Below are 13,141 nucleotides of genomic sequence, written 5' to 3'. Positions count from 1 at the left end.
AATTTATGTTTAAGACTAGAGTCCACCTTGTAAGGTGAACCTTGGTTCATGATATAAATTAGCTTATTGTGCATATCAAATTCCAATTTTAAATATTACATGTATATTTTTTTGCAAGCACAATTAATGAAGGCCGAATTTTCCGTGGATTATAAATAAAAAGTATATTTTTAATATATTAAAAGTACGTTATTTATATACTAAATATATATTATTTGATCGATAATATACAAAATAATTTATCTTCCGTACTCAAATAATATACTTTCAAATAATGTAGCTTCAATATATAAATAAAGTACATTTAGTAATTAAAATTTATATTTTATTTGTAGTGCACAAAGCTGTAGAAACCATGATCTATGGAATAATAGACTTCAACATGTAGTGGATTTTTAGTATTAATCCAATGCATTTAAAATTTTGCTTTACACACTGATCAAATATTTCAACAAAAGCATTCTAATTATTATATTTGAATAGAATGCGTGTATAGACTAAATATAAAGAAAAGAGTTACAATATAGAAATATTAATATTATTATTCAAATTTAAAAGATAAAGTAATATCAAGTTGTGATTACTCTATGCATCACTTTGGTCACACACCTAGTCTCTTTCTCCTCTTTTTATTTTAGCACACATGCCATCAAATTTCCTCATCCTGGCATGTAGAACTAATTTGAATTTATTCCAAGGTCTCATTCACAAACTTCGACTCATGCTCCGAGTTGAAAGTAGGATTATCATGCATTGACTCATGCTAAGAGTTGATCCTAGCTGGCCCTGTCAATCATTTTAATAAACAAGAAAAGAGATTTAGTAGGACTCGACATTCTAAAAGTAAAAATGCATTTTAAAATATGATCCTAACTCTATTCTGTACCACTAAAAAAGTGATTTGTAAATATACTATCATTAGAGAAACAATATGAAAGCAACAAGATGTATAAAGCCAAGCCATGGTTTTATGAAAGTCTTTATATGACTGACTCATAATAGGACGACTCATAATATAACTCAATTTTGTATTCATTATATTGTATAGACATGCCAATTTCAAAAATGATAACGAGAAAATTTTAGTGAATTGAGGAATTTCCAGGGCGTTTGATTGGAAGGAGGGGATTAGGGAGAAAAAGGAATTATAATTTAGTGGGTAAGAATTTAAATTACAAACACCCCATTAGTTAATTTCACTTACTGTCGATGTCGATGTCGACCTGGAGTTGCTCATTTCCTAATTCCCGTGCGCATTCCTCAATTTCCTTCACCCAACTGTAAACAATGGGATTGCAATGCTTCACAGAGATCATTTTCAATGTTAAAACATCCTCAAAATCAGAAGGCATCACTTGTAAGTGCCTACAGAATATCAAAGTTAATTGCTCAAGGCAAGGAAAGGACTCAGCAGCACTGTTAATATTCCAAATTTTAGTATAATCCCAAATTAATTGGAGGCTTTTGAGTTTTTGGAATTTGGTTTCCTCCCCCACATTCCATGTTAAGCCCTCCTCAAACATGCATTTCCTTAGTACTAGAGTCTCAAGATTGGGAAGTTGTGCAATTGTTGAAATTGCAAACACCGAAAGAGTAATAGAAGTCAAACGTAGTTCCTTGACACTTGATGGAAACTTGCTGAGTTTAAGATCATTAAGAAGATGTGGACTTCCATTACCACTCCTGGCACTCACTAAGATTAACTTCTCAAGATGATGGAGAAAGTCAATTTTAGGAAAGCTTTCAGAACTTGAAACCTTACAACTCAAAGTTCTGAGACACGGAAGCTCTCTCAATAAACATTCATGATTTGGAGTGAAAGGACATTGCCATTCCCAAGTTTGCAATTCTTTTGAACAAGTAGGAATTGCTTCATTCATAACTGATCTTGATTTCTCCTTACAAGAATCATCACATTCGGCACCAATAATAATCATATGTCTCAATCTTCTCATATTCCAAAAAAAAATTGGGAAATGCACACTTACTGAGTGCAACTTTAATGTTATGAGAAACTCAAGATTCTCTAGTGATACTGGTGAGACATCATCTGCATTAGCATATTTATCTCCATCTACCTTGAGAACTAAATACCTTAGATGAATCAGTGAGTTAACTTCAGACAAAATTGATTGGTGCACACGGATTGCCTCTAAATCCAAAATTGTGAGATGTTCAAAATTTTTAGCAATCCATGAGCCATTATATAAGGATCGATCAGTATAATGGCTGAAAACCAAAATTGTGCGAATAGAAGAATTCCATGGTACCAATTTAGAAGACAGATGAGATATCCCTTGGAAATGCAAACATATTCAATGCGGGGTAAAATTGAGAGTCGGATCCCACTTCTTTTCCATATTATTAATTATCTCCAAGAAAATTTCTTCTCTAGCTTTTGTTAAGCAAAAATCACGTACCAAATCATGAACCCTGCATGCTAGACTTTGATAATTCTTTCCAGACATCATAATTAGGTTACTGCTAACTAGATCATTTAGGTAATCCCTTGCCTCATCTTCTACTCTCCCTTTCTCTTTCATTCCTATGATGAATCCTTCAGATATCCATAGTTCTATTAGTTTCGAAACTTTGATTGCCTTATCCTCTGGGAATGCAGCAAAATAAAGTAAGCATGGTTTCAAATGATCTGATAAATATTTGTAACTAAGCTCTATCGCATCATTGCTCTGTATTCTGTCTCCAAATGTAGCATGTGAGTTTAGAGTATGAAGAAATTCACGCCACATTTGCTCACTCTTTTCAACTTTTTCAAGAAGACCCGCTATCAAACCAACTGTCAAAGGTAATCCCCCACATTTTTTAGATATTTCTCTACCAACATTTTCAAGCTCTTCAATACATCCCTTTTGTTTAACTAACATCATTTGCAATAATTCCCAACTCTCATCAATAGTGAAGAACGGAAGACAAATATGTTTGGCATCAGAAACCACACTTTCTTGTCTGCTTGTTAAAACAATTCTACTTCCATTGTCACATTCGGGGAAAACTCTATTCAACTCTTCCCATGCTTCCACACTCCAAATATCATCCAACACTATGAGGTATCTCCTCCCCATAAGTCTTTTGCGAAGTTCTTCAGCTACATTGTCAATCTCTGTCTTGTGGCCACAAACTTCATTATATATTTTGTTCAACAAGTTCTTACAATCATAATCTTGAGAAACAATACACCACGCACGCTTATCAAAGTGGTTGACTACATTTTTCTTCTCATACACTCTCCTCGCTAAAGTTGTTTTTCCCAATCCGCCCATACCAGTAATTAAAACAACTTCCCTCTCCTTTGACCCATAAATAAGATGCTCTATGATAGTTTTCTCTTCCTCCTTGAAACCCACAACTATACCATTATCTGGATTAGACATGTTTGACATCATTTTGATCTCGAAAAGCTTGTATTATGCCTACAATTACCGAGTTTGGTTAAAATATAGGAATAAGGGTCAAATTGGTCACTGAACTACACACAAAAATGCAATTAGGCCACCGAACTAAAAAACAATGCAATTGGGTCCCTGAACTATACGAATTCATGCAATTTCATCTAAAATGACATGTTTTACCTGATGTGCTGGTTACCAGTTTTAAAAATGATATTTTAAATAAAAATAAAAGATCAAATTAAAGTAGGAAAGTGATAAAATTATGAGAGACAAAGCACTTGATAAGGGACGCGACGAAAACAGAAGAGTATTTTCACAAAAAGGATATAAATTAATATTAAAGTTTTTACTTTTTAGGAAATATAAATGTATCTTTTAGAAAATGAGCTGTCATAAATTGGAAAACTTAATACACTAATAGGTAATTACATGCAATGTTTTATGGGAAGTGAGAATTTGAAAGAAATAGAGATCAGAGAATAAACGAAGGGGAATTGATTTTTGGTGTTAAATGATAGAGGGGAAGAGTTTAGACTTTAGAGGATGGTGGTCAATTGTGTGGATGCGTCATACCAATGTGAACAAAATGAGTATTGTTGTAGATAAATATAATAGAGAATAAAAATAATTTCTTAACAATTTTCATATTAAAATAAATTAAGCATTCCAAATGCAATATTGATGATGAATAGTAAACCTTAATTTATTTTTTGCTAAAAGTAAAATAATATAATAAGTTTACTGATGTTGTTGAATAGTAATTAAAAAGTTATGCAATTAAATTATAACATATGAATTCATAAGTTTTCTTTGTGTATATATGATTGGAACCTCAATTATTGTTATATATAACTATTCATCTTGTAAACTCTTATTGAAATTTTGAAATATTATTTAACATAGAGAGAAATTTTATCTCATGCACAGTATATCAAGTTGTAATAAAATGTACATTTTAATTAAAGAAATATAGATTTGGAATAGAAAATTAAAATTTGTGCTATAACAGATAATGTGATTTAAGTAAAAGTGAAAGATAGTAACTTTGAAAATGTTTTATCATTATACATAGAATAAATTAAAATATACAAGTTACCGTTTCATATTTTATTACACTAACATTATTTTTATTCATGTTATAACCCTCCCAACATTGTAGATAGTTATAATCGAGAATACACATTATGTTCTAACAATTTTTATAAAAAAAATAAACTCAATTTTTAAATGTGATAATTATGAGTCAATAAAACTTTAACTTATTTTTTATTATTAAAAGTGATATGATCATAATAAGTTTACTGATGTTGCCGAATAGTAATTAAAGGGTTATGCAAGGTGTGTTTGGGGGGTATCATTATTAATAGTTTGGGAAGAAATGAAGAAGGGAAATGAAACCCTTATTTAATAAGGGTAACCCAGGTTCTCCCGAAATTCTTCCCCACAAAGAAAGCTCACTTGCCACTTGAGCTACCTTATTGGGTTAACATATAAATTTATTGTAAGTTTTCATGGTGTATATGATTGAGACCTCAATTGTTGTAATATATGAATTATCCATCTTGTAAACTCTCACTACATATTTTGAAATGTTATTTTTTCCTATAATATTGATTAGATAATGAAAAGTGTGCATTAAAATTCTTAAAATATAGAGAAATTTTGTCTCATACATAGTAAATCAACTTATAATAAAATATACTTTTTTTTTGAATGCCAAAAGAAAAACTTCAATTATGATAACAAAATATACATTTTAATTAAATTAATATTAAAATTTTTGAAATAAAATAATTAGTAAACAAATTTTTGGAAAAAAAATGTTTACTACATAAAAATTTACTATAGTCAAATGATTTTCTAACTATTGACATTTACCAATTTTTATTATTGGCTTTCAATTTGACCATATATAAATGGTATTTGGCTATTACTTTTATTCCTAATTTGATCGTTTAGTTAAATAATTATTTAGTAAGTGTTAAATGTAAAAGTGTGAATATAAAAATTGACGTGTTACTAAAATAGACAAATTATAGTCATGAGCTTCATGCATTAGTTAGGTTCATCATTAATGGAAATGTAAAGAACATGTTAATACATAAGTTAACTTAGACCAGATTATTAATAAAAGACTTACTACTATAGTCAAATCTATACTATATATAAAAATAATATCCTCCTCCCAAGTTTTCCCGCCCAAACTCAGGGGCATTTTAGTAAAATGAAATTAAGAATTATTTTATGGTTATTTTATCAATTAACCATTTATATATTTCCATAAAATTTATTGCCAATTACCCAAAAAAATTAAAACCTCTATCATTCTTCCTAATTTTATTCCAACAGATTTAAGTTAACGTCAATTTCTCTCATATAAGTTCCGAGCATGAGATATTGTTCCCTCACAACTTCTGAACTCGGCAAAGTCGGCATTCATTTCATATGTTTCCGATCACAACTCCGATGGACAAGCTCAAGACTCAAGAGTAAGTGAAAATCCTTTGATTTCTTTCTTTATTTTCATGGTTATGCTTTGTTATTCTTCCTTTATTTCATCATTTAGTTTCTGATTTCATGTTAACAATTTATTTTGAAATTTTTTGTAATTCAATTCGGTGATATATCGTTTCCTAGCGATAACGAAGCCCCATCTAACTCCTCTGAGAAAGCTACGGTGGTGCATGCACCAAGAATTGCACCGACCTACTTGAATCGGTTTAAAAAGATGGTTTCCAATGTGTCGTCGCCGGCACCGGTAAATCGCAAACATTCATCGGCGTCATCTAGGGTAAACGATAGGGGTTAGCGGAGGAAGAGGAGAAAGAGCATACCATATTCTCCCCCAAAAGTGAAGCAGAAGAAAGATTTTGTTGACTACAAGTGAGTGGATGGGAAAAAGGTAAACGTGGTTCAAGGTCATGAATTACATATTGGGGTTTTCGACGTGGAAGAACTGATGAAAATTGTTGAGTGTTTTTACCAGTATCAGCAATTGGGTCAGAAAGGGCAATGGATGAGGAGCAAATGGCGTGCAAGGGTTTAATTCAGTTGTTGTTACAATTATGTAGTGTGGTAAAATTACATATTTTTCTATTTCTAAAAGTTATTTTTTTGGAGAAGTTTCTGCGTATTTCTTTTTTAATTTGGTTTGGTTGTTGTTATAAATATGTTGTAGTAAAATTATTTGCTATTCCTATCCCTTAGTTGTGTTTCTTTTGAAAAGTTTATCTTATACTCTTGCATATTATTATGATTTTGTGATAGGATAAAAATAGTAATCCTCCTGGCATGGTATAATCAGATATGAAGAAGTAGATCTATTGCATGAATAATAATAATATAAATTTTATACATTGATATAATCCTGTGTTAAGATAATAATAATAATAATAATAATTCAGAATTCTTAATATAATTTTCTAATGTAGTTTCCTAATATTAATATTAATAATTCAAAATGCTTAATATAAGTTCCTAATTAATTTTTTCTATTAAATCTGTTTATAACGGTAATTACAAATATAATATTAAGAAAAATTAGTAGGATTGATAATCGATTTCCTAATATAATTTTTTATCTTACATAAAAGGCTTCCTCCCAATTTGTTTTTTTAGTACTACCTATCATATTTTTATTAATTGATACTTTTCCTAATATATCTAACCTAAAAGGTTTCATCATTTTTTTTTATAATACTGATCCATATGTTAATCTATTTATTTTGGTAATATATATAGGTAGTAACCATACCATCTAAATAACCTCGTGGTAATTACCAACTGTATTTAACATCTAAATTTATTATGGTAATTAAACATTGAGAATTCCTTCTTATGACGATTATATTTTGTTTTACTGCAAATAATATCAATTACCTGTGCATTTCCTTTTATTACTTTTGAATAATATAAAATCTTAAAAATTATAGAAATAAATGAATTAATACTTTCCGTTATTTAAATTTTATATTTTTATATAATCAATTAAGGAAATTGATAATACACCTATTAAGTCAATCATATTAAATGATATTTAAAAAATTATGATAATTGTTCCAATTCACAGATTATTATGCTAATCCACAAATTATTACGTCCATACAATTATGCAAATTATTCAAATTCACAGATTATTACACATAAAATTATGCTAATAGTTACTTTTGAATAAAATCTTTAATTACAGTAATTAAGAAATTAATTCACACATTATACTTTTATTAATTTTTTTTTATACTTGCCATAATATAGCTTGCCATACTACAGATTTTATCTAATCAATTAAGGAAATAAGTGGTACACATATTACGACATAATTAAAGGAGATTAAAGGTACACATATTACATCAATAATTAAACAAAATTAAACTTACATGTATTATCTATACTATATATAAAAGTAAAATCCTCCTATTTCATTTTTCGCACCCAAACTTTTGTAGTCAATTAATTAAATATTTTATTGGTCAAATAATTAATAAAATTTATTTGGTAAGAAAATGTAAAATGCAAATTAACTAATATCTATTAATNTTCTGATTTCATGTTAACAATTTATTTTGAAATTTTTTGTAATTCAATTCGGTGATATATCGTTTCCTAGCGATAACGAAGCCCCATCTAACTCCTCTGAGAAAGCTACGGTGGTGCATGCACCAAGAATTGCACCGACCTACTTGAATCGGTTTAAAAAGATGGTTTCCAATGTGTCGTCGCCGGCACCGGTAAATCGCAAACATTCATCGGCGTCATCTAGGGTAAACGATAGGGGTTAGCGGAGGAAGAGGAGAAAGAGCATACCATATTCTCCCCCAAAAGTGAAGCAGAAGAAAGATTTTGTTGACTACAAGTGAGTGGATGGGAAAAAGGTAAACGTGGTTCAAGGTCATGAATTACATATTGGGGTTTTCGACGTGGAAGAACTGATGAAAATTGTTGAGTGTTTTTACCAGTATCAGCAATTGGGTCAGAAAGGGCAATGGATGAGGAGCAAATGGCGTGCAAGGGTTTAATTCAGTTGTTGTTACAATTATGTAGTGTGGTAAAATTACATATTTTTCTATTTCTAAAAGTTATTTTTTTGGAGAAGTTTCTGCGTATTTCTTTTTTAATTTGGTTTGGTTGTTGTTATAAATATGTTGTAGTAAAATTATTTGCTATTCCTATCCCTTAGTTGTGTTTCTTTTGAAAAGTTTATCTTATACTCTTGCATATTATTATGATTTTGTGATAGGATAAAAATAGTAATCCTCCTGGCATGGTATAATCAGATATGAAGAAGTAGATCTATTGCATGAATAATAATAATATAAATTTTATACATTGATATAATCCTGTGTTAAGATAATAATAATAATAATAATAATTCAGAATTCTTAATATAATTTTCTAATGTAGTTTCCTAATATTAATATTAATAATTCAAAATGCTTAATATAAGTTCCTAATTAATTTTTTCTATTAAATCTGTTTATAACGGTAATTACAAATATAATATTAAGAAAAATTAGTAGGATTGATAATCGATTTCCTAATATAATTTTTTATCTTACATAAAAGGCTTCCTCCCAATTTGTTTTTTTAGTACTACCTATCATATTTTTATTAATTGATACTTTTCCTAATATATCTAACCTAAAAGGTTTCATCATTTTTTTTTATAATACTGATCCATATGTTAATCTATTTATTTTGGTAATATATATAGGTAGTAACCATACCATCTAAATAACCTCGTGGTAATTACCAACTGTATTTAACATCTAAATTTATTATGGTAATTAAACATTGAGAATTCCTTCTTATGACGATTATATTTTGTTTTACTGCAAATAATATCAATTACCTGTGCATTTCCTTTTATTACTTTTGAATAATATAAAATCTTAAAAATTATAGAAATAAATGAATTAATACTTTCCGTTATTTAAATTTTATATTTTTATATAATCAATTAAGGAAATTGATAATACACCTATTAAGTCAATCATATTAAATGATATTTAAAAAATTATGATAATTGTTCCAATTCACAGATTATTATGCTAATCCACAAATTATTACGTCCATACAATTATGCAAATTATTCAAATTCACAGATTATTACACATAAAATTATGCTAATAGTTACTTTTGAATAAAATCTTTAATTACAGTAATTAAGAAATTAATTCACACATTATACTTTTATTAATTTTTTTTTATACTTGCCATAATATAGCTTGCCATACTACAGATTTTATCTAATCAATTAAGGAAATAAGTGGTACACATATTACGACATAATTAAAGGAGATTAAAGGTACACATATTACATCAATAATTAAACAAAATTAAACTTACATGTATTATCTATACTATATATAAAAGTAAAATCCTCCTATTTCATTTTTCGCACCCAAACTTTTGTAGTCAATTAATTAAATATTTTATTGGTCAAATAATTAATAAAATTTATTTGGTAAGAAAATGTAAAATGCAAATTAACTAATATCTTTATTTGGTAAGAAAATGTAAAATGCAAATTAACTAATATCTATTATTGGTAAGAAAATGTAAAATGCAAATTAACTAATATCTATTAATGGTAAGAAAATGTAAAATGCAAATTAACTAATATCTATTAATTGGAAGAAAATGTAAAATGCAAATTAACTAATATCTATTAATTGGTAATATCGTTTTTATATTCACGTATCAACACTATTAATAAAAGTAAAATTCTCCCATTCATATTTTCGGCACAAGATAATATTATTAATTAATTGGTAAAAAAATTAATAAAATTTAATTGGTAACAAAATTGTATTTACCAAATTCTGTGAATAATTAAACCATTATAATTGTGGAAATAATTGAAACAAATTCTGCGTAATTTTATAAGAAAAAATAATTTATTAATTATTATTATTATTAATTACACCAATAATAATAAAAATAATTCGAATACTTATTTATACTTCTATATCTAGACTACTATTAATAAAAATAAAAATATAAAATCATTATTTGTGAAATTTCCGCAAAAACAATAGAAAAGATAAAATAGAAAAGAAAAAGTGATATTACTAATTGATTTAAAATATAAAAGATCATAATCTATACTTCTATACTATATATAAAAGAAAATTATAATCCTCATATTTTTATTTTCCCGCCCAAACTTTTGTAGTCAATTAATTAAATATTTTATTGATCAAATAATTAATAAAGCTTATTTGTTAAGAAAATGTAAAATGGAAATTAACTCATATCTATTAATTGGTAATATCGTTGCTATATTCATGTATCAACACTATTAATTAAAGTAAAATCATTTATCGAAAAACGAAAATGATATTACTAATTGACCGAAAATTATTTTAAAACTTTGATAAAAAATAATTATACTTTCATTTTGAAAACTTTAAGTTATTTAAACTTTAAAAAAATTTAATTAAACATGGGTTGTTAGATTTTTATAATAATCAAAATTAATTCATTCAAATATGGATTTGAATGAGGAAGATAAAAGTAAATGTAATATGGTGAAAATGAATATGCTTAAAGTATAAAAGTATAATTGCACATATATTAGTGTAATTGACTAATAATAATTGCCTAATAATTATTATGGTAATTAAGCTAAACATTGGTTGTTGAATTTATTTTTATAATAATTATAATTAAATTATTTCTCATTTTTATTTTAGTAATAAGTCATATTACTTATAGATCTTTTTAAGATAACGGTAGATAAACAAGTCATATATTATTCAATTAATTGAGTAATACTTTTGCACTAATCTTATAATCAAATAAATGTACACGTTCAACATTAGAATTTTTTATAATTTTGTATTTATTTTTATTATCTCAATATATAATAAAATAAAATGTATCCGTGCATCGTACGGGTAATTGGACAATTATTTGTTCTAATTCAAGCAAGGAAAACATCATAAAACATAATCGATCCAACCAATTTCATCAATTACGCTATATAATATTCGATGTTATAATTTATATAATTGTATATCAATCCAAATATTCTTAAAATATTATAACGAATTCATTACGTGCAACGCACGGCGAAAATACTAGTAATAGATAAAAGAGTTAATTTCGTGAATAGTCTTTGTCAATTTTTACAATCAACTAATTAGCCTGTTCCAAATTGGTCACAAACTTCATACTAGCAAGATCAGAGCTTACTAACCTTAGTAAGTGCGTATAAACTTTGATCAATCTGGAGATGAACACTTTGAGTTAATTGAAAAAATTAACTTGTCAAAGATTATAATTTGCCTGAAATTAGATAAAGATGAAAGGAAAGAATTCTTAGATTCACACAAACTACAATTCATAAACTAATTTAATGAACATTACATAGCCAACAACACAACAGCAAAAACTAAGCAAACAAGTGAGGAAACAAATACTAAGAATATTACAATATTATTACTCCATATTATATTGCAAAAACAACTTACCTCTGATCTGATCTGATCTATATAAGTGAATGGGCAGAGAAATGAATTTCAGAGCGACTATATATCCAATATCTATCTATCTTTAAGAAATCTGCAGATTTCTTAATTAAAGTAGAAAAAGAGCTGAGGAAGCTAGGAAATGGAGATCAGAGAAGAGAGAGCATTTGGTAGAAGAAGAAGAAGAAGAGAGTGGTTTATATGAAAATATGAAAAGATCGCTCGAGATAGCTGCAGATCATTAATATATGATGAGAGATTGATTTTTGGGTACCGTGGAAGACAACATATATGCTTTAAGCCCATTTATAGATCAAGTTACAAGGAAATGCATGCTGTTCATTTGTTTTGTCTTGCATTATTATATTGATTTTGGTAGGAAACCTAAATGAAATATTGATTGTCCCTCATGCATGTCGTCTAGCTTGACTATTCAAATGGGGATTCATTTTCTTCATTTAAATTATTTATTTATTGTTTTATAATTGACCTTATATTTTTCCTGAATAATAATAATAATAATAATAATTGACCTTATTTTCTTAGCTTGACTCTTCAAAAGTGGATTGATTTTCTTCATTTAAATTATTTATTGTTGAATAATTGACCATATCGTTCTTTTAACGAGGTTTTCTCCTTGCCTTATTACCCTAACCGGCAAAAGACCGCAAGGAGGTAAACCAATACCCATAGCTGACCGGCTCAAACCCAATGGTGGACATACGGTGGGATACGGTCCATAATGTGAGGGAATCAAATGGAATTTCCAATGGTCCCATTTGTCCACACCGTTACAAACAAGGAACAAAGATTAAAAATAAAATAAAATTATTGTATATTTTAACTTTTAACGTAATAACAATGATTTAACTTGCGTTGTATGTATATGATGGATTTAATTAATTGGATTGGTCCGAATTATTAAACCCGATAATAATAGGAATGTTACCAAAGGATGATTCGATAGGGAAACTAATGAATAAATGTCGCGGGGACAATGAGCTATTTTATACTACAAAGCTCTCTAACCGCCCCCCTAGAAAGGAGGGGACGGTTGTAACCGTTGTGGACCGCGTCCACGCGCGAGGCTGGGGTCGCCCGTGACGAGGTCGCTCATGATGAGGTCGCCCCAAGTTGAGGTCGCCCTCAACCCGGATCGTCCTTCGTGTTGCTCCACGGGTTGCCTTCCTCCTCTCCGGGTCGGAGTTCATCTCTAATATATCCATCACTATAAACTTTACTATCACTATTAGAAACAAT

At 28.3% G+C, this 13,141-nt stretch overlaps 1 protein-coding gene across 1 annotated transcript; it reads right to left on the bottom strand.

Annotated features, from left to right (window-relative positions):
• Positions 1 to 524: 524 nt before the first annotated feature.
• Positions 525 to 12,143, bottom strand: LOC116001882 (putative late blight resistance protein homolog R1B-14). The gene is made up of 4 exons (XM_031241826.1): positions 11,885 to 12,143; positions 11,611 to 11,699; positions 1,205 to 3,431; positions 525 to 786 (listed from the first exon to the last, which is right to left on the bottom strand). Exon 3 carries the CDS (start codon positions 3,402 to 3,404, stop codon positions 2,316 to 2,318), a length of 1,089 nt encoding a protein of 362 aa, XP_031097686.1. The 5' UTR covers positions 3,405 to 3,431; positions 11,611 to 11,699; positions 11,885 to 12,143; the 3' UTR covers positions 525 to 786; positions 1,205 to 2,315.
• Positions 12,144 to 13,141: the final 998 nt, after the last annotated feature.

This window comes from Ipomoea triloba, chromosome 13, assembly GCF_003576645.1.
Source record: "Ipomoea triloba cultivar NCNSP0323 chromosome 13, ASM357664v1".
NCBI lineage: Eukaryota > Viridiplantae > Streptophyta > Magnoliopsida > Solanales > Convolvulaceae > Ipomoea > Ipomoea triloba.
Note: the sequence above shows the minus strand (reverse complement) of the source record. Positions and strands in the feature narration are given on the sequence as shown.